The sequence below is a fragment of the Pelophylax lessonae genome (genome assembly GCF_965119305.1).
Source record: "Pelophylax lessonae genome assembly, chromosome: 7".
Taxonomy (NCBI): Eukaryota; Metazoa; Chordata; class Amphibia; order Anura; family Ranidae; genus Pelophylax; species Pelophylax lessonae.
The window spans coordinates 145,655,947-145,679,541 of record NC_138774.1 but is presented as its reverse complement, the minus strand read 5'-3'; the positions used below and the strand labels follow the sequence as shown (position 1 = coordinate 145,679,541).

General features: G+C 41.4%; 1 protein-coding gene across 1 annotated transcript in view; it reads left to right on the top strand.

Moving 5' to 3' along the window:
• The window catches only part of NRK (Nik related kinase), a 489,556-nt gene that overhangs the window by 362,273 nt on the left and 103,688 nt on the right, over window positions 1–23,595 (top strand). Inside the window, exons 19-21 of the mRNA XM_082263406.1 lie at window positions 2,246–2,337; window positions 21,016–21,107; window positions 23,013–23,131. Coding sequence (XP_082119532.1) covers window positions 2,246–2,337; window positions 21,016–21,107; window positions 23,013–23,131 — 303 coding nt within the window. The remainder of the gene's footprint in view (window positions 1–2,245; window positions 2,338–21,015; window positions 21,108–23,012; window positions 23,132–23,595) is intronic.

Here is a 23,595-nt window from a genome sequence, read left to right as displayed (position 1 = left end):
CGATTTTTCGTATAGTGTATGGCCAGCATAAGTCTTATGCCACAAGTGCTGCTACATGTTTTTAGACCTCTGGTGTCATCTGTTTGCCAAGGTTGTAGGGGGTCGCTGGGCCTTATTCTGTGTGTAGTGAAGGGGGCAAGCATGTCTAGGATGGAGAAGAGGTGGCTAAGTTAGGGCCAAACAGGGGTGAGATTTGGTGGTCAGAATTTGTCAGTGGAAGAGTAGAGAAGAGAAGGGTTATGGTGGCTACAGAGGTTTCTGTGGGTGAGTGTTAGGCGTTTGTAGGGAGAGAAGCTAAAAGGGTGGTGATCAGAGAGAGGGAAATGATTGTTGGTGAGGTTGCACAGAGTGCATAGGCAGGAGAAAACAAGGTTAAGGGTCAGACTGTCAGACTGAGTATGAGATGTTGAAGTCGCTAAGCATGATCGTGGGAATTTCAGAAGAGAGAAAACAGGGCAGCCACACATAAGCAAAAAAAAAAAAATAGGCTCAATTCACAAAGCTCCAAAAGTAGAACTAAACCCACTGGCTTAACAGTTTCCTTAAACGGGCCAAGTGACGTGTTAAGGCAGCTGTTGAAATCAACAGGCTTCCAACACACCAGATGTCCCAAAGATCTGACACATTACAAAATGTTTGCCTCAACACACTATAGGGCACTATCTGGCATTGTAACACATGTCATGTGCGTTACCATAATGTGGTGGGGTGTTATTTAAAATGAAAATGAATCTTACATTGAAGACCTGCCTGTTAATAACTCAGCTGCCAGTGTGCTTATGTGTGTGCTCTATGAAAGAGGAATGAAGAAATGAGAAGAGAGGAGGAGGGGGAAAGGCTGTGAAGAAGGCGCACATTTTTTTATCTGCATTTATTATTTTTTTTTGTAAAAGGTTAACTTTAAGTCCTTGATCCACTATAAGCATACTGTAAAAATCCTGGAAGTCAGAAGTCCCTAACTGTGTACTTTTTTTAGGCCAGCGACTCAAAGTTTTTAAGGTAAAGGGTCACCCACACAACTAGCAGAGTTCAACATTTGTACTCTTTGTATTTCTCCTATGGTTGTTTCTGTCCAAAAAGTTTTTTTTTCCCCAGTTTTAATAGAGAAGGGAAGGTTTTTTTTGCCATCTCTGACACACTGAAGTTTTATTTCATATCTATTACTTATCATAAATGAGGAAAATAATGGCTGGTAGCATTCCATCAATAATTAAATCTAAACTCTACACCAGATCAAGGGTTTACATGACGGGTCTCCAATACAGTGCACAACCACATCAATTGTCAGACATTTTCTGAAAAATACTTGGAATAAAAGCAAAATTTTCCAGGTATATGTGTTGTGTGAATCTAATATTGTTCAGTGTCCAGTACAGCTTCATGATGTAAACATGGTTAAGGTATAACTAAAGGTGAAATTTTTTGTAAGTTTTGGGTGGAGACAGATTAGAATATCTGTCAGATTTTTTTGTGGTCTGTGCCCCTGTTAGTCCTAGTTACTGTTAACACTAAGAGTGAAAGTAAATCTCAAGTTTTGTGTTGTCTCCAGAACAGGAAAATAGGTAAAATCCTCCAATGGGGTTTTGTAAGCTTAGTGATAACCAATAATTACCAATTTAAAGGGATTTCCTCTCGCTTCCTGTTTTGTCTAGAAGACAGGAAGTGAAGGGAAATCTTTCTAATAGGGACATAGATGGCAAAAAAAAACTGACAGCGGTTATAACTTTCTCTTACCCTATACAAAATGTAAAAAAATAAATTTGCCTTTTAGTTCTACTTAAGTATCTCAAGAAATGTTACAGATACTCTCCAAATGGTCCTAAGCAAAGAAGCAAATACCAGATTCTTTTAATAAAACCGTTTTTTTTTTTTTTTAGCATAGTATTCCCACAATGCAATGCTTAAAATCATTACAAGTTACATGCATACAAGTAATGTGACAAAAAAAACCCCCTCCAAACCCTTAGCTTTTTATCAGTGTGGGGCTGGGAAGTGAACAGAGAAGTCTAATCAAGAACCACCAGACCATTTTTCCTCCAGTTAACACACACTATCCCCACTGGCCTTGCTACAGGATTGTATCAGTGAACAGTAGAAAGACCTGCCTGCTATGTCCCAACTGTTGTAGTGACCATACATTCCTCTGGGGTAAATAAGGTAACTGATTAATTTTAAAGCCAGCTTTGATTAGCAAAACTGTACATATTTGACTGCTAATCACTAACCTTATATGTTTTTTCACCAGTGGCTTCCTGCAACAATCCAAAGACCAGTCTGAAAGCTCAAGATTTGACAATGAAACTGGAAATGCTAGCCAGAGCAGCAGATTGAAACCAGGTGATTGCTTCATCTGTACACATATGCATTAATTAAAGGAGATGTATAGTCAGAGGAAATTAGTGCTTTTGCTTATAAGGAAATATGCCAAGTTTAAGCAGGGTGCTGTATTATGACTATTCTGTGATTTTGTACCCTTGTATGAACTGGTGAAATAGATTTTTCTGCATGAACATGTTCCTAATTCAACGGGCCTATTTTTCCAGGGGTGATGGGATTGCTTGATTTTTGTAAAAACTGGATAGGACAAGTAAGCAGAGAAATGGACTTATTTCTGTTCTATTAAAAAAAAGAAAAAATGACAGCCCCATTCATTGGTCATCAGTGCAGTACAAGTCTGACTGCTGAAGAAATAAGGGGATAAACAGACAGACACGCTCTGCCCTGTTCAGCGGAGAATCTGTGAGCAGGTGTTCTACCAAATTGCAGCAGATTTTGTGACATCAATATTAATCCAGTTTTTGTTCTCATTTTAACAGTGGACTGTGGTTGATCTGTGATGGTTCCATGGCAGCAATAATTATCTGTATATATCAGGCTACCTCCGATCCATCACATTTAGGTCTAGAACAGGGGTGCTCAACCTGTGGCCCTCTGAGCCCTCTGATGTGGCCCTCGACCTCAAATGGAATTCAGGACTCTTAGTGCCGGTTCACACTGTTCCAACTTGGCAGGCGACTTGGCCGCCTGACAAGTCGTGCTCCATTCTGTGCAATTGGAACCGTTCTAATAGGAGCGACTCAAGTCGCTCCGACTTAGAAAAAGGTTCCTGCACTACTTTTGGGCGAATTCGGAGCGACTTGCATTGACTTCCATTATGTGAAGTCGGTGCAAGCTGCGCCGAAGTCGCGGTGCACGGCGACTTTATTAAGTCGCCCCGAAGTCGTGTCGCCATAGTGTGAACCGACACTTACTGACAGTGCACCACACCTGCAGGATATAATTGAAGTCTATTGCAAAGCACATTGACATTTATTAAACTAGTGCAGCCCAATAACTGTCTGGAATTGTTTCTTACTGTGGTTTGCTTGTTGTTTTATAATTCAAATAATATATACCTGCACACCATTTAACTTTTAATGTACATGACAACATTTTATATTTCTACTGCTCCAGGTCCAGCCATTGCTAGTTTTTTTTAAATGTTTCATAGAGCTATAGTGTGCATGAATTTGTTTTGGGTCTGACCTAAGCCGGATACACACAGGTCGAATGTCGGGAGACATTTGCCAATTCAAATTGCCATTATTCGGCTCATGTGTATGTTGGTTTGTCCGACAGAAGGCGGCTTCTGTCAGATGTGCATGCTGGAAAACTAGCAGCCGACTGACTCCCAATCAGAACTCTCAGCCAATGGCAGAGAGCACTGATTGGAGTGTTCTGGAGGGGGGTGTCCCCCTGTCAGAACACAATAGCTCAGCGGGGGAGATCGCTATACTAACTTTGCATAGTTCGTATAGCGGCTCTGACTGGAGCTGACAGTTTTTATTTTTTCTTTTAACCCACTGGGTTGAACGGAAAAAAAAATGAATAGTGTGTACCACTACCAGGCTTTACATATGGCCTGTTTGGAAAGCCTGTTTTAGACATACATTTCAAACTGTGTTTTTAATGCAATCAGTGTGTTTTGCCCAGTCTGTTTTTGGAGTTTTAAGCCCCGTACACACGTACCGATGGTCGGCTTACAAATGTTCCTCTTTTCTCCCCGGGATGTCGGTGTCTGCTGAAAAGTGCAAAGACAGCACAAGGACAGCACAAGAATTTTGTCCGCCGACTGCAGAAGTGATGTCATGTAATGGTTAACTTTCCCTGTGTTTTCTATTTTCTGAGCATGCCCAGTCTTGCAAATCTGCGGTCTGTTGGCCGAATTGTGTACTGACAGGCGAACAATCGTCCGTTCTGGTGTCGGCATACAAATATTTTCATGTTTGCACGAAAGACTTTTGTCCGCGGATTGTGCGCAGACATCTGTCGGAGGCACCATACTAACACGCGTACAATCGGCAGATCCTTCGTCCACCGACGTTTGTATGCCGACGATCGGTACGTGTGTACGGGCCTTAAGTGTAGGGAAGGTTTGATCTGCATTCCTTCTTGTGCAAAACACATTCAATTGCTATTTTGCATCATTTTAAATTTGTTTATTAATCTCTATGGAAGATGAGCTTTGGAGGTTACTGGTTGTGGGACTAAGTTTTTAACTAGTTGAATATAGATTTGCACATATTCCTTTGTTTCCAAAGATGTACATTTCTTCATCACATTTTCAGTTTGAATTGCCCAGGTCTTTGAAAAATTAGCTTTAATCAAGAATTCATCAGTATGAAGCTTTAGGAATTGGTTCACTCTATTTGGCTATGGTAAAGCATGTTATGTGTGTCGGGACACAAAGGTTTCAATTATTTTAAATGGTACCCCAGGGCACTACAGCAATGCACCTGTACTGCCATACATTGCATTTTTAAAAAAGGGCTTTGCCTGTGATGGTGTGCATTGGCAGCTTGTTCAAAATAAATGGGGCTGCCCTAATGCAGTGCACGTTAACATCCAGGCATTACCACAATAGAACAGTGTGAATCTGACCCAAGATCTCAATGGACGGTGCTCTCCAAGCTAATTTTGATTGGAAGCCAAATGTGCAAAAAAGGAGAAAAAATGGACATGTGGTGCACTGCATTAGAAAAAATGCTACAATGCATGGTAGCTCATCAGAGCTGCATTACTTTAGTGTATTGGGTTTCCAGTCAAAATAATTGGCACCGCAACTTGCTATTTAACATAATACCCACATTACTGCAATACACTGCATCTCAAAAGTGTTTTTTGGCTTTCAGAATTTTGATTGGACAGGTTTTCCACATGTGAACATATTTCAGTAACCACAACTTTTATTTTAGTTACTTTGTCTCCTTTTTTGTGTGTATAGGAGTTACTTGACTGGACACTGGGGGTGAATGACAGATTAGACATTGAAGTTTACCCTGAGTGATTTAATTTAAAAGTGACAATACATTTAAATCACAAGTCTTATATTGTAATTAAAAGTGACATTGCTTCAGTGACTGCCATTCAAATGGAGTGATGCAAGACAGATGCAGTAATGGTTTAATGCAGTTGGCTACCACTGCCCCTAAATCAGACAGTGTGTCAAATACCTTTAAATTCAAAGTGTTTAAATTGGGAATAAAGTACTAGAGTAAAAGAAATGTAGTAAGCAGATAATTCTGACTAATGTGAATAATATGCCACTATATTTAAAAAGCAGCTCCAGGCAACTAGCAAAACAATTCAAAAAACTGTTAATGCATTCCACTAAACTAGAATGTCCTTAAAGGGTAACTCCATTTTCATGAAAATGGCTAATAAAAAATGTATACTGTATAGCATACCCTATACCAGTGGTTTTCAACTCCTGTCTTCAGGACCCACTAACAGGCCAGGTTTGCAAGATAACTGCAATATATTACAGGGGATATCATTTGCTGCTCAGTGATTGCAGCATTTAGTCTGCATCTCTCCAAGGTAATACTCAAAAGCTGGCCTGTTAATTGGTCCCGAGGACAGGAGTTGAGAACCACTGCCCTATGCAATTGCTACACACAGGATATTCTAATTGAATGTTATGAAAAATGATCTTTACATTTGAATCTGCAGCTGCTGTAATTACCTGTAAAATTCAATGCATTATGGCACTGAACAAAAAAGGAGTATTTAGCGCTCACCAACACAGAAAAATACACCAAGGCTAAATATGTTGGAATACAATGTCACAGTTTAATGTGATAAAACGATTAAAACATGTCCACAGAAGCTCCGATGGGAAGATGGCAAAAAGAAACAACCCCATCCGCAGGTCACCATAAGAAACATGGACAATGGAACAATACCTGCAGGGGTGGCTGGTGCTGTTGCTGATGTATCCAGGAAAGCCAATGGTAAGGGGCTGTCTGTGATGTAGGTGTGGGATAACACCAGGGAGTGCATCACAGAGGAGAGGAGGAGGGTGCATTCCACGGAATCCGCTCGAGCTGGATGTGGTGACACCGCTGTGCCTACAGGAGGATCAGCCACACACACAGGGCTGTGTCCTGAGCCGTGCCAGCTGATGACGTCACCGGATGTCAGACCGGGAACACAGCAACAGATTGCAGATGGTGATAACAGCAAGGGTCCACACACGGAGTATCAGTGAGACAATGGGGGAAAGATTATAAACGCCAAATTTGAGATGACATGTTTCGGGGAATCGCCCCTTCCTCAGATCCAAAAATGGTGTGCAGTAAGGGAAAATTTATAGGAATAGGGGGGAAAAGGGGGAGGAGGAAACACCAATAACAGCACTGGCTCCCCCTGCTGGAATAAAACTGCTGGCAGCAAACACATGAATAAATAAAAATGAAATAAAGTAAAATAAAAAAACACAGGAAAATGAACGCATGAAAAACTTAGTAGAAAATGTAAATGTAAAAAAAATGTACATGGCAAAAAAAAAAAGAAAGGAACGCAACACACTACTAGAGTGTGAATTGTGCGGGAAATGTGTATGAAAGTGTATATGTATCAAAAAATAAAAAGAATAAAAAACAAAAAAATGATGACTAAAGGGCTAGCTTCTACATCACAGAGTGTATTTCTAAATCTTCATTCAACCCATAGGGAGAGAGCGAATGGAGTCTGTATATCCAAAAGCTTTCCCTCTTGCATAACAGGGAAAACTGCTCATTGTCTGTCAGAGTACCCTTGGGTATGGATTCAATGGCAAAAACTGTCAGGTCCTGTAGGTTCCCATTGTGGTGGGTGGAGAAGTGGCGGGGGACGCTATGGGGAACCTTTCCATTGATGGTGGAGACCCCTTGTGCAATTGCCCTGTGATGTTCGCCAATCCGTGTACGAGGATGGCGAATGGTGCAGCCCACGTACAATAGGTTGCACGGACAACGCAGGACGTATATGACAAATTGTGTGGAGCATGTGATAAATGGTTTAATAGAAAATCAATTACCAGAGGAGTCACAGAAGGAACTTTGACCATGGGGAATGAACCAACAGGTCATGCAATTCCTCTTTTTACATTGAAAGACACCTACCCTATTATCAAAATATGACCTGATGTCCATGACCCTCTCGCATGTGGGCTTGGTGAGTTTGCTTGGGGCAATGCGATTCTTAAGGGTGCATGCCCTTCTATGGACTACCTGGGGGGCTGCAGGTAGATGGGGCCCCAATCTAGGATCAGAACACAGGATGGGCCAGTGTTTCTTAATAATGCGGGTGATCTTATTGAAGTTATTATTAAAACTAGTAACAAACCTGGCCTTGGGCACAACAGGATGTTGGGGAGAGCTGTTCTCAGTATCGTGAGTTGGAGACATGTCCATATCCATACAGGAATTGTATGCTGATAATTTATTTATTTATTTATTTCAGGTTCTTATATAGCGCTGTCAATTTACGCAGTGCTTTACATATACATTGCACATTCACATCAGTCCCTGCCCTCAAGGAGCTTACAATCTAAGGTCCCTAACTCAAATTCATACATACATAGTAGGGCCAATTTTATACAGGATCCAATTAACCTACCAGCAAGATCCTCTGGATAACCCTTCTCACGAAACTTGGCCAGCATGGATTGTGCCTGGGCAACATAGTCGTCCTTGCGGGTGCAGTTCCTGCGGAGTCTCAGGAATTGCCCCTTGGGGATGTTTTTCTTCCAAGAGGGGTGGTGGCAACTCCCAAAATGTAAGTAGGAGTTGCCAGCCACCGGCTTGGAATGGTTAAGAGAGACTATGAAGCCATCGCCATGTGTAAACTCCAAATCCAAGAACACCAAGTGGACCGGGTCAATGACATGTGTGAAAGTCAAGCCCAGGTCATTGGCGTTACAGTGGGAGACGAATGCCTGAAAGGTGTCAATGTCACTGTCTCAGATGACAAGCATGTCATCAATGTACCTCCCATAGTAAATGATGTGTTGTAAGAAGGGATTGTTTTGCCAGATATTAAATTCCTCCCAAAAACCCATGGTGAGGTTAACGTAACAGGGTGCAAAACTAGCTCCCATAGCCGTGCCCTTAATCATTCCAATCATTCCCAATGCAATATGGCAACCTGGAGGCCTTCTATAGAAGCTTAACCAGAAATGTAATTTCCTGCTTGTATGATTGGCTCATTGATTTTCCCAGAAAACACAAGATATCATCAAGATACAAGTCAAATTTGAGGTATCCTCTGCATTAAAAATTATATTTTTGGTGATATACTCCCTAAGAGTTAATTGCCTCTAAAGGGATGCAGTCACTGCATTTTTCGTCATTAGAACTTTAATGCATCAACTGATTATATTGGACCTAGACACTCCCATTGCATTACAACACAAGGAGGCAAGCACAGTATCCTTGTAAAGAAAGTGCTGTATGTTCCAGAACTAGAAGGCAGCCTTCTATCAGTGAAAAGTCTTGCAAACAACCGTCTCACAGTTAAGTTCCAGGGTGATGAATGCACAATTCACAATAATAAGCGATGCCTCGCAAAAGGAAAACTGGATGGTCACTTATACAGGCTCATCACCACAGGACAATATAGTCTCTATTGACCTACACAGCAAATGTATTCATTTATGGCACAGGCTGCTGGGGCACAGAAGTCCGGAAGCTATACAGGACAATATAAAAAGATGCTTATTAGATTTGATAATAGAGCCTTGCAAAGTGCTCATGTATAGAAGCAAAAGCCACACAGGCCTGTCAAAGAAAAACTACCCATACCCTGCAGCTCATACACAGTGACTTAGGCGGTCCAAAGAAAACTCCCACGTGAGGTAGGAACAGATATCTACAGACTTTCATTGATGACTATTCCAGGTGCACAAATGCTTATCTGATGAAACACAAGAATGAAACGTCAGAGAAACTTCGAGAGAGGGACATGTCTAGCAACAAATTCCAATAGAAACCAGGAAATAAAATGCACCAAAAATGGGGGAGAATACATCAGCAAAGAAGTGGCCTCATACCTGAAGAGACAAGGAATACTACACCAGGCAACCACATCATACACTCCTGAATAAAACGGTGTAACAGAAAGAAGAAATGGCCAGGTGCATGTTGTCGGATGTCAAGCTACCTCACAAGTACTGGGGAGAAGCAGTCATGACTGCAGCCTACCTACAGAACACACTATATTTAAGAGCTGTTAAAAGTACTCTATTTGAAATGTGGCATGGATCAAAGCCTAGCATTGGGCACATCAGAGTGTTTGGATGTAAAGCATATGCCAAATGAGAAGCAATCCAAACTGGAGAACAGAGCCATAGAGGGTAGTCTAGTAGGCTACAGTGAGAAAACTAAGGGTTACAGAATCCTACACCCCAAAGACTGACAAAGTGACAATAAGCCATTGTGTTTATTTTGATGAGAGCCCATCACCAGAAACACTGATCCCTGAAAGCCGTGAAGTGAATATGCCTATACACTGTCAAAACACACAACGTACTTGAACCAACATCCTGGGAAGACCAAAACAGATTTAAAGTCACTTCAGGAAAATAAAACCTGGGCACTCACTGAGCTCCCTCCTAGCCGCAAAACTATAGGAAGTAAGTGGACTTTCAAATTAAAGCCAGACGCAGAAGGAAATATCCACAAATACAAAACCAGACTAGTTGCTAAGGGTTACTCCCAGAAATTCGGTGAAGATTACAATGAAACATTTGCTTCTGTCATAAAACACTCCACAATCAGAGCGCTTCTTAGCGTTGCAGCCGTGCAGCCGGGAAGGGCATGCAAGTGAAACACCTAGACGTTAAAACTGCTTTTCTATATGGAGACTTTTCTTTTTTTTTTTATCAGGTAAAATGTATTAAACGTTAGCATAACATAGAAGGCTAATTTATGAAATTATGCATATTGCAGGGGAATTGGCCATAAGGTTGAGAACATCTTGGGTGGGGTGCTTTTGTAACTAAACAGACCACTAAGGAACCCATTAAGGCTTCCCAGCGTAGCAAGGGGTATTGTAATTGTGCATCCATTACAAAGTGTTCTGTAATTTGTTTCTTAATCAAATAATTTAAAGCAAATAAGTTAAGCCAGAAGTCGTTCAGTTTTTATGGGATGCCCAGAAAAGTTGTTTGGAGCTTAGCAATTATCCACACCACCAGAGGGAAGTGATCTAAAATTCCCCTAGGTGCATGAAAGAATTTAGATATCAATGGGGCACAAGCTAAATTGCCCAAGCATAGATCATTCCTATCTATGGACATAAAGGACCTAGAGAAGCAGGAAAACTCAAACTCATAGGGATATCTATTTCAATCCGCCCAACCTCACTGAGAAATCTAGATAGGGTGGTTCCTCTATATGTGTAGTGTCTCACAGCCTTAAAGAGACAGTATGCCCAAAAATAATTTCTGGAGAACTGTGTCCATGACTGCGAAGATGAGTGGTGTTGCCCATAGCAACAGAGTCAAGGTCAGTCGTGAGACCTGTGGTGCATGGTGGAGTGTTCCTGGTAGTTGGTGGGCTCAAGAGGAACGGGTACAGCCAATTGGAGAGTGCGGTCACCCACGGAAACAAGGGGACAAGAGTTCCTGGTGACATTGACAATATTGGGGTGTGTAATACAATGTGAAATGTTACTATTGAGGGTAAACAAAAGGATGTGGTGTTTTTCTCAGATGGCTTGGTTGACAAGGGTAACCACATAGATATTGTCACGTACCTGAAGGAGCCTGTCATTTAGTGGGAGACCTCTTGCATCAACCCCAGCTCAAGGGTCGCTGGTGTTGTGATGGTGGCCGCGAGAGCACAGTGAGGTAGGAGAGCCTGTAAGATCTTCCATTGGTCACAGAGGTGTGTAGCAGGTGCATCACCAGATCTGTACCGGATAGCTGAAGCAGCAGGAACAGCAAACCCAAGCTGGGTAAGGATGTAGCAGCAGGGAGCTGCAGGAGAAACAGTCAGAGCTAATGTGAACTTTTACTTTGTTTTCAATAAAAGTTTACAGAAAAAGCCCTAAAACTGACTTTTTGGAGTCGAGTAAACTCTGGCGCTACCAATGAGCTATAATACCCCAAATCACACAGTATACAAGTAAGTATGTGTGTTCAACAGTGAAGGAACACATATCTGCCTATTGTAACTACTGTATACCAGATGCAAATTCTTTGAAATCAATAAACTGTGAGGGATTAGCTCGGTGGTAGGCGTGGATGACCCCTTTGGGGGTGCGTTTTCACAGAGAGATAGCCGATTAGAGGTTGAAAACAAGACTGATTTATTCATGCAATTTACTTAACACAATTGCAAGCATCAAAACAGCCAAAATAAAATAAAAGACAAAATAAATCCTTGCCTCTGTGGGCGGCTACCTTCTCACGCTGGAACCTACCTAAGAAGTCTTTCCAACCTACTGTTGGGCCGACACTGCTGATCTTACAGCAGACACTCAAATGTCCATTTGTTTGCTTTTCACACAGCACAAACATTGTCCATTGAACATGTCCCTTTGTTTTCTTTCACACAGCACATGTTCATTTATAACAGGATCCTTTACTCTTCAGATTCTTCACATTGAACACAGTTCATTTAACATGTCCCTTTACTCTTCACACTCTTCACATGGAACACTTTGTCTTCTCACCTTTGAGACGTCTTCACTCGTGGTTACCCTCCTTAGCTTCACAACGCTTTAGGGGGTCTTCTCCCATGCTCACCAGCTTGTCGGGAGGCACACATCCGACTGTCCCCCTCTCCCAGCCCACACGGCGACAGGCGGCAGCAGTCCTTCTCCCATGCCCACACGGCGTCGGGAGGTACACGTATGTCTGTCCTCCTCTCCCAGCCTACACGGCGACAGGAGGCAGCACTCAATAGATTTTTCTCTGGACAAATTATAGAGTCCCTGATCTCCTCATTCTGAACAGCTGAATGGTTTTCAACTTCCTGCTGGCTCTCTCTGCAGCCAACACCCTATAGTATCAGTGAACTTTCAAAGCAGGTGGGAATGTGTCTCCTCTCAGTGACTACATTCCCAGATTTACCTGACTTCCTGTCACATACCCCCCCCTCTTGTTTCAACCCTAGGGTTGGGACACATATTTCCAGGCACGCATGTGTCAGGCACTGCTGACTCACTGATAAGCCTCCTATTATCCTCAAGCTTCCGGATGAAACTGTTTTGTCATCTTCATTGACAGATTTCTCATAAATGCCACACAGTTTGTCTCTCATCTCATATACACATTCTTCAACTGCATTTTTGGCATCATTTTGCTCCTTCTCGTTTCTGTCATCTTCATTGACAGCTTTCTCATAAATGTCAGACAGCTTGTCCCTCATAACCGTCTGTCCAATCCACCATGGAGGACCGTGATCCATAGGCAACTCAATTGGGCTAGTCTTAATGTCTTCAACATTCTTAAGACGCCTCTCTCTGCAATCCATAAATGTTTTCCACAAAACTTTGAGAACCTTTGCTTCACTAAGCTTTGTTCCAAGTAGGGACTCTTGACATCCCTCTGTGACTTGAGTTGCCTCTCCATACATCTGTACACAATCATTGACTTTTTGTTGTAAAAGGGAATGATCTTCCTTCTTGAGCTTTGCTTGCTCTAAGATGCTGTGCAGAGGATTTTCCAATTGAGACAACAGGCTGTCACACATTTCTTCAAAGTGACCCCTGTTCCTTTTCCCAGAGATATCAATATCATTCACCAAACATTTCATATTCATAGGCAGATCGGAAGCATTTGCACTCATCAACTTCTTAAACTTTTCGCCCTCCTGAGCGAGTCGCAGTAAAGGCCTACTATTTGATTTGATATTCAGTTTATATTTCTTGCCAAACTCTTCACAGAAGTAGCCAACCAGAACATCATCAACTTTCCTTCCACCAACATAGGGGTTAAAGGCAACAACACAGTTGAACCCAGCGATCTGGGTGGTATCCATTATAGACCTCCTCTCTGCATCAGTGAAGAAGCATGGAACTGCAACACATTCTTTTACAGGTTTCTTCAATGCACTTCCTGCTGAACTATTTGACCGCTCAAGGTCACCTAGTTCCTTTTCTCTATCTGAATTCCACATGGAATGTATCTCAAGATCACGATCAAACTTCTGCCACCCGTCTTTCACCAGTTCCATTTTGGAAACACTCCCTGAAAGGCACTTATTCATTTGCTTCACGTTTTCACCAACAGCCTTAGTTTTCTCCACTAGGTTTTCAGCCTGAACTGAGAAATCACCACATTTCTTACTCAGCTCCTTTGTTTGCTGAAGTTCTAATGATGCATTTTCCAATGCTTGAAGTTTTTGAAGGAACGGTTTATTCCAAAGGGGTGATTCAAGCCACATGTCATCACATTTCTGAGGCTCACTCAGGACAGACCCCAAAACACTGATCCTTTTAAAAACTGCATCAGGCACACTATCCCCTCTTTGGGACAGATCCTCTGTTGCCTGGAATTCCTCTTCCAGTTCCTGCAACGGAATCTTCATCTCTTCTACTTGCTGTTCTAAGGCTCGCTTAGACTTTTCTAGCTCCTGAACTCTTTTCACAACATCATCCTTGGAGCTGACCAATTCTTCCATTTCTGTACGCAGCTGTTCTTCTGCATATTTTGCAGACACAGTCTTCTCTTCACCAAGCATCTGATCAAACTTCTTTTTCACATCTTCAACACACTGTAATGAACCAACGCTTTCTTCCATGCGTTTTTTCATATCCGCTATCTGAGCTTGCAATGTTGCGACTTGCTCTGATAGGTTTTTCTTTGCTTCCGCCTCCTCTTTTAATTGTTCCAGGAAGCCATTTTTCTCATCTTCCATTTGTTTGAGCTTTGTGCTAAAACTCAGCCTTTGACACCTCTCTTCCTGTAAGAGTTCCTGCGTGTCTTGCAGCTGCGATTCCAAGATAGAAAAATCTTCCGCAATTTCTCTAGATTTGCTGTCTGCTTGAGAAAGCTGATTTGTAACATTGTCCAACTCAACCTGCAGTCGGTTTGCCTTCTCTAACAGCTTAGCACACAATCGGTCACCTTCTGACACCTTGACTTGCGATTCCAGAAGCCGTGCCTCTACTTTTTCCCTCTTATGTTCACAATCTCCTTTTCCCTGCATAAGAGCCTTCACCTCATTGGCTAGTTTCTGGGAATAAGAATGTAATTCTGCCACACAGGCTTCTTTCTCCTTTAACTGCTGCTGGAAACGTTGGGCTTCACCTTTCCAACTTTCACAGTCTGCACGTAATTCATCTACCACATTGCTCAAAGTGGTGAGCTCATACACAGTACTCAGTAATTTAGCCTCTCTTTCACTTTTCTCGTTGTCGCTGAGAGACAATGTCGTTTTCAGAGCGACATTCTGTTCCTGCGACTCCTGCAGGTCTATTTTTGTAACTTCCAAACACTGAAGACTTTTTTCCAGCTGATTACGCAACTCCAACATTTCACACATACTTTGCTTCTGCAAAGTCTGAATTTCAATTTCCTTTTCCATGAGGATGGTATCTTTCTCCTTTATAGTGTCTTGACATTTTTGCAACTCGACCAAAAGAAGAGCAGTGGATTCTTCCCACTGTAACACATGAGACTTGAGTAGTTCATTCATTTCCTGCAAGTTTCTATGCTCCATTTTAAGCAATTCCAAGGCTTGTTCCTTTTCTTCCATTTTCCGTTGCAAGGCATCCAACTCAGCCCTGCACACATACTCGGTTTCTTCCAAACCGATGGCCTCCATTGGCTGCTGGCGTCTCTGTTTCCAGCCTGCCATGCTCTCTTGATGAGCCTTTTGTTGAGCTGCAAAGCTCCGCTGAAAATCCGCATTTGCCTGCTGTTGAGCTGCATTTGCTTGCTGTTGAGCTGCATTTGATATAATCAGTTGTTTCAACATCTCCTCCATTTTGAGCTTACTTTTCATCTGAGCACACTGCGTCTCCATAGCAGTTTCATCAGTGTTGCTAGGGACAACAACCTTCCTCTTTAGTAGACTCTCTTTAGGCATGGATGGGGCTGGTTCAGACGGTAACATCCCCTCCATCCATAGAATCCGGTCTCTCATTTCATCTATCTTTGCATTTTTCAGGCGTTTGGATCGCCCCATCTTCAATAACTCCACAAATTTTTCACAGTCCAGCAAAAAATTTTCAGACCACTGTCTCTTTAACACATGTAGTTTTTCTCTCTCTTGCAAGATCTCTTTTCCTGCGCACACAGTTTGTGCAGTCACTTGCACCAGACACAACAAAGTTCATCAAATAATTTTGAGACCGCTGTCTCTTTAAAACACTTTTTTTTTTTTTTTCTGTCAGGATCTTCTCTCCTGCACACATAGATTGTGCAATCTCATGCACCAGATAAAGTTCATCAAACATTTGCACTTCCTTGCAGGGATCTCTGCTTATGCCCACTGCATACCTCCACCATATGTGAGGGATTAGCTCGGTGGTAGGCGTGGATGACCCCTTTGGGGGTGCGTTTTCACAGAGAGATAGCCGATTAGAGGTTGAAAACAAGACTGATTTATTCATGCAATTTACTTAACACAATTGCAAGCATCAAAACAGCCAAAATAAAATAAAAGACAAAATAAATCCTTGCCTCTGTGGGCGGCTACCTTCTCACGCTGGAACCTACCTAAGAAGTCTTTCCAACCTACTGTTGGGCCGACACTGCTGATCTTACAGCAGACACTCAAATGTCCATTTGTTTGCTTTTCACACAGCACAAACATTGTCCATTGAACATGTCCCTTTGTTTTCTTTCACACAGCACATGTTCATTTATAACAGGATCCTTTACTCTTCAGATTCTTCACATTGAACACAGTTCATTTAACATGTCCCTTTACTCTTCACACTCTTCACATGGAACACTTTGTCTTCTCACCTTTGAGACGTCTTCACTCGTGGTTACCCTCCTTAGCTTCACAACGCTTTAGGGGGTCTTCTCCCATGCTCACCAGCTTGTCGGGAGGCACACATCCGACTGTCCCCCTCTCCCAGCCCACACGGCGACAGGCGGCAGCAGTCCTTCTCCCATGCCCACACGGCGTCGGGAGGTACACGTATGTCTGTCCTCCTCTCCCAGCCTACACGGCGACAGGAGGCAGCACTCAATAGATTTTTCTCTGGACAAATTATAGAGTCCCTGATCTCCTCATTCTGAACAGCTGAATGGTTTTCAACTTCCTGCTGGCTCTCTCTGCAGCCAACACCCTATAGTATCAGTGAACTTTCAAAGCAGGTGGGAATGTGTCTCCTCTCAGTGACTACATTCCCAGATTTACCTGACTTCCTGTCACAAAACCTATATATCAAAATGTTACACCTCATAAAAACGAGGAGGGGTACACTGACCATGACTGTATGGTTAGCAGTAATTCACAGGACTTGCCGCTATGGCTAACAGAGGGTGAAATCAGGGAAAGGCTGGATAAAATTAACACAAATAAATCATCAGGCCGGATGGCGTACATCCGAGAGTACTCAAAAAAATGAGTAAAACTATATCTAAACCACTGTTCCTGATATTTGCTGACAGTATTATGACAGGAAATGTACCAGGTGATTGGAGGAAAGCTAACATGATACCGATATTCAAAAAAGTTCAGAGGCATGTCCCGGGAAATTATAGGCCGGTCAGCCTGACATCGATAGTATGTAAACTTCTGGAGGGGATGATAAGGGTCTATATCGTAGAGTTTGCTAAAGACAACAACATCATCAGCAGTAATCAGTACGGGTTTACGAATGGGCGTTCTTGTCAAACCAATCTGTTAACATTCCATGAGGAGGTGAGCTGTGAGCTAGATAGGGGGAGACCAGTGGATGTGGTGTACCTGGATTTCGCTAGGGCATTTGATACAGTTCCCCACAAGCGCTTAATTTATAAAATAAGGTCTTAAGGTCTGCAGGCATCAACCACAAGGTTTGCTTTGGATACGGAACTGGCTAAAAGGGCGTGTCCAAAGGGCGGTAATAAATAGCGCATACTCAGACTGGTCTGGGGTGGTAAGTGGGGTCCCCCAAGGCTCAGTCCTGGGACCAACCTTGTTTAATTTATTCATAAACAGCATTGAGGATGTGATCATTAGTTCTATATCAGTTTTTGCAGATGACACAAAGTTGGGCAGGGCAATAACTACACAGCATGAGGCAGATATCTTACAGAATGACCTGAACAAAATAACACAGTGGGCAACGACATGGCAAATGAGGTTTAATGTGGAGAAGTGTAAGGGTTTTGACTAAAAACATAAAAGCACAATACACTTTGGGGGGGGGGGGAACCTTTGGGGGAATCAAAAATGGAGAAAGATCTGGGAGTCTTAGTAGAGGATAGACTAGGCAATAGCATGCAATGCCAAGCGGCAGCTGCCAAAGCCGGCAGAATATTAGCATGCATAAAGAAGAGGATGTTTTCCAGAGATAAAACTATAATTCTACCACTTTATAAAACTCTGGTCCGACCGCATCTGGAGTATTCTGTCCAGTTCTGGTCGCCAGTCCTCAGGAGGGATGTGTTGGAGCTGGAGAGAGTCCAGAGAAGGGCAACTAAACTAATTAGGGGATTGGAGAACCTTAGTTATGAAGAGCGTCTACAATCGCTTAATTTATTCTCCCTGGAGAAGAGACGCCTGAGAGGGGACATGATAGCAATTTACAAATACCTCAATGGTGATCTCAGCATAGAAAAAAAGCTATTCAGTCGCAAGGATTGCATGAGGACGCGAGGACATACAATGCCATTAGAGGAGAAGCGTTTTAACCTCCGGCAACGTGGGGGGTTCTTTACTGTTAGGGCTACAAGATTGAGGAATTCTCTACCACAAGAGGTAGTTTCTGCGGGAAGTATGGCTACTTTCAAAAGACTCTTGGACATACATCTCAAGGATCAGAACATTAAGGGGTATGAGAGATGATTAGAGTCATACACACCTACACAGGTTGAACTGGATGGACTATTGTCTTCATTCAACCTCAACTACTATGTAACTATGTAAGGCTCACACCCCCCCTAAGAAAAAAAATAATCTAGGACTCTGTTTCAGAATGTATTTGAAATAAAAATTTTAATAATATTATTAATAAAATATAGAATACATCAGTTTCAAAGACTAAAAATAAAGGACACCAGTGTACGTATCTGCATTTTTAAAAAAAAGTACAGAAGTATGAGTATATGATAAATATGATGAAAGGAATCTTAAGATCAGTGGAGTTCTTGGAAGGGTAAAAACCAAAGAAAATAGGCTGCCCAGAAGTACACAACGTATTCAAGTGTAGAATGTTGCATGGGCACCTTTACGCTTGTGTTTCTTTAGATAAAAGATCTAAGAAGCAGATTATTGCTCTTTTAAGCATGAGCCACAATTGGATTAATTTTAACTTTGTTTCTGTTCTTTAGAATACTTAAAAGATGCAATTTAGCACAAAGTAATGTACTGTACATTGCTAGCAAATGGAGAAGGTTTAAAAATAATTGATGCTTGCAAATCGATAGAACTTGCTCCATACCATTGCTGCCTTTGCAAGGAGATAAACAGATTTACAGTGGAAAAAGTGCTGAATTGGAGAGGCTTCCAGGGGATTTCTGCTAAGTCCCACAACTCGTACATTTTAACTTGCTCATTGTCTTTATATAAACATAATTCTTTCTTATTATTAAAGTTACATTGCTAGCATTTCAGTAAAGTGCTCTCCAACTCACACTTGTCCCACTGGCATGCACTGCTGGAAATTATTTATCCACTGGGATTTCTGCTCTTAAGCCTGCTACTTTCATAAACGATATTACAGTAAAGTTGCAGGAAAACTTTAACTCTATGTTGTACTTGCATACAGTATACTAAAGAATGTAGTGATATATAGGATCATTTAGCTTGCTGCTGTATATTAGAATTTAGCAATGTTAAGCAACTGTATAGTCTTTGTTTTGGCTGATGACTATTTTATTATGATTTGTCCATGTTTATGTGCCCGTTTATAATGAGAAAAAAAGGGTTCCCGATCTCTTAAACATGTCAAGTCCAGTCCATTTTATGTTTCAAATGTATCTATAGTTCCAGTTGTGAAATGCCTCTTATACTAATGATTACTGTAACCTTTCCAGAAAATTGTATAGCATTAAAGAAGAACTCTGGGATGCCAGCAAAAATCAATACTAGCACAGCTACCTATATAAGGCAATAAACAGTTAGGTTTATAAATATATTACTTACATTTTAGGAGAAAAGGATAATACAATATTCATGACGTAATTACTGTAATTCAAAAAAATGCCAGCTTCTACCAACTCTAGGAGGAGTTGGAAATCCATGGATTGCATCAGATCCTGCCCTTTCACACTACTGTGTTTAGAAACTACAGTTCCCATCATGCCAAGGTAAACTGTAGTGAATGGGGGTGGGTACAATGAAACCATGTGACTGTGAGGTAGGGCACGCTTACACTGAGCCTAGTGCTCATTTACATAGCCTGCATATTACAGGGATGTGGAGCTGAGAGAGTGAAGGAGACTCCCGGGCTTTCCCGCCTCCCATGACCTCATAGGAGGCAGGACAGACCAGGAGTCCCCGTGCTGTCATTCCAATGAGGTTGCATAAGTGGGCGGTTAAGACCGGGATTCTCAGACTCCCAGGTCTGCCCACTACAGCAAGAGGGGACAAAATTGTGTCACCACTCACTGTGAAGAACTACAGAAGGGCAGGGACAAGACCGGTGGCTGGGGGAATACATTTCATAGCAGCCACCAGTCTTGCAAAACTGATATCATAGGCAAGGAAGCCTATTTAAATTATGCCCATCCATTGTCTCTGAAAATATGGACTGGGAAAACAAATGGACAGCATGCTATCTACAGGTATAGAATAACAAGCAATTACACAAAAAATAAAGTTTTTTTCCCAGAGAATCAACAAAACAATTGGAAGGAGTTGGGAATGGTGGCATTGGTGGAGTAAACATTTAAATAATAAAGAAAATCAGTGGTATGGATTTAAAATTATGGAGGAGACCGGATGCATGTGTGTTGTACAGGACACTTTAGTTCAGCATTAACATTTTTAAAATGAAAAAATGTCTAAATGTTTTAGATAAGGGGTACAAAATTTACACAACAATTTTCAATAATCAAATTAGGACACTTGGCTCTGAACTTGTTCGCACAATACATAGGTTGAGGTTAAGATGTTAGGACCAATCAATGTATCATAGACTGTTCATAGATTTGCTAAAAATTAAAACACAGCAGTACTGTCAGTCAGCAATCTCCCTTCTACAGCCAAAATTCAAATACTTCATCCTAGCAGCTGAAAAACTGTTTTCTTATTTTGGCAACTATTGCTGGGCATCCACATAAAATTCTGGTTCAGTTTACCAAAGGCCATTTTGTTCAGGTACGTATCATCAGAATTTATGGGTAACTAACCTCTCATAAATGATGTCTGGGTGGGAAGGGACAATCATGGTAATTGGGATGGCAACAGCCCTGTAGATTGTAGTGTATCGGCCTGAACTATGAAATACACCTGAAAGCACGAATAATATATCCTTCCAATTGTCATTGTATTTCAACAGTTCTGCAAGTTTAAAAGAGGTTGATTGCCAGACTTGATAATGTATGTTGCTGACGTGTTCTAAGCAGAAGAAATTAATGTATATGCTGTGTTGTTGTAGGGTCACCCAGAGATAACTATGCTGTACAGAATTATCCCCAGCAGTTAGCAAAAGCTGAAAGTGAAGTGCATCGGGACTCCCGTAAGATTTCGGTAAGCTAAATTAAAAAAAAGCTTGGGATATTTTGGTTTAGTATTTTAATTCATCAAAATGTCCATATTTTTAAAAAGTATTTTTAAAAAAATGGCGTGTCAGTCCAAGAAACTTTGTTTGGTCACCTGCCACATTCTTTTATAATTTGGGGATTTCAACAGAGACTGCTATACTTTACATTACTATGCACGTTCCTATACTTTGCACTGTGACTTTAATTATTACAGCAGTGGCAGATAACCAATCAATTCTGTACACGGATAAGTAATGACAGAGTGACAGGGCAGTTAACTACAGTAGTACAAAGAAAATGTCTCAGCACCCAGTTCTGCTACTTAGCAAAGGATTGTAATATATGATGATTATAGTAAGTATTTGCTATGGACAGCTGAAAAACTCTTATAGGTCTTTACAAAACATTACAAAGAGAAAAAGTTTATTTTCTTTGTGGGTATGGCAGTGCCTCTGTGTAAATTATTGTAAAAAGGACACCGGGTTTGCATGTATGCAGAGTGCAGAGTGCATGATTTTAGATTATGGATTGTGTTTCGATTATGACCAGAGAACTGTTTTTACAGTTTTCTCCAAATTTTTGTATTCCTGGATTAGGCTCCGTAGTTTACAGATTTCAAGGTGCTTTGGGAGGGAGGAGGTCTCCAATCCTTTGTCGAAATCTTGTTAAAGAACAGCAGGTGTGTGTCCAGGTGCACACAACCCTTTTAATGAAGGCTTTGGCATAGCTCAGTGCTCCAGCAAAGAGGAAGGTGTGCTCCCATTTGAGGACAGAAGTGTTACCCTGTCTGGAGACAAAAGTGCTCTACTGAAGATACAGTACTCCATGTTGGGGAGATTCCATGCCCATTGGACTAAGAGTTGGAAGAACTGAGAGAGTTTGGGAGAATGAGAGAGCTGAGGCAACTAGGAGAGAGTCTAAGGGACTGGGGGAATCTAAGTCTCAGAAGAGTGAGAAAGCCCAGAATGTCAGGAGAACCCCTATCTAAATGACAGGGAATGGGCCTGTACAGCAAAATACTGTAAGCAGGGCTGAGTGAGCCAAGAGAGCTGAGCAATTTAGTCAGAGGGACTCGTAAGAGGAGAAGTGGTGCTGCTGAAGCGAAGCCCAGGTGGCTTAGCACTTTTTCCTGTTTTGCTGATAAGGTTTTCTGAAGTTGCATGGGAGAAATTCTAATGTGAAAGACTGTTTTCTTTAAGATTGTTCAACAAAAGTGGGCTGCTATCTCCTTAAACTGTAGTTTGCACTGACATGATTCACTACAAAACACATCTACCACAGGAGCTCAATCACCCTATACCACAGTAAGGTTTTGGATAGGACAGCTGCAAACCTTTCATAGGTCCTTACAGAACATTACAAAGAGAAAAAGCTAAATTGCTGAGAAATCCAAAGACTCATTGTGGAGCTTGACCTTTCCAAGCGGAGACATTACCAAATGACCCTGAATGTGTAAGAAACTGGCATGTGATGAGCTTCCTAGTGGTTTTGGGTTGACTCTGCTTAACTCTGAAAATTTGGTTGAATCCAATGTGTCCATAAGTTGTTTATTCATTTCCCAGTGCAAGATCAACAGGCTGGTTATCTTATACTGGACTCTCCACAGTAGTTATGATCACTTTGTTATGATTACAGCAGAATATAGTAGTTTGTCCCCATCTCCTCTTTACCTCCCTTTACTTTAATTAGTATGTTGACTGAAATGACTACAGTGGACAAAATGGTAGAAGATATACATTCCACAGTTCTTGGCACTGGCTATAGCAACTATTTTAACAACCAATGATAATCTCCAATAAACTGACCATTGAATCTTTATTATTGACTGGAACTTAATTTCAAAAGAAGCCTTCAAGTATTTTCTACCTGTACTTTTTTCTTTCTATTTTAGAGCCCCAACCTTGTAGGAAAAGCAAAAGACAATAGCAGATCTTACTTGAAAGCCTCATATTATTCTTCATCCAGTGATGAGGTTGGCAGCAGCAGCGATGATGACATGCAGAAAAAAAGGTGAGCCTTTCATTAAAAGCAAATGTATAGCTTTTAAGAATACATAATTACTTTGATGGAATAAATATGTTTCTGAACTGGTCACTATGCTTTAGAAGACAAAAAAGCATATTCTTGCTTTGAGGTGGACAAACTTGCTCATGTATAAAGCCTAGTACACACAATGAGATTATCAGACAAATGATCGTCTTTTTTTTTTGCATGCTAGTCTCCATATCGAAAATGAAGAGGTTAATAAAGTACGAAAATTCTCATATGACATATGAATAAAAATTCAGAAGTGATGTAATGTATTGTATTTGTATCTAGTATTGTACGAGAAAAAAATTTGTGTTTGTCCCTTCAGATAATTTCAGATGAAAGCTGTGTACTTACGATCAGAATATTGTACAATCACTTAGAAAGCGGTATTTTTTTGTACCATTTTCTGATAGTGTGTACGGACCTTAAGGGTGCATGTGAGC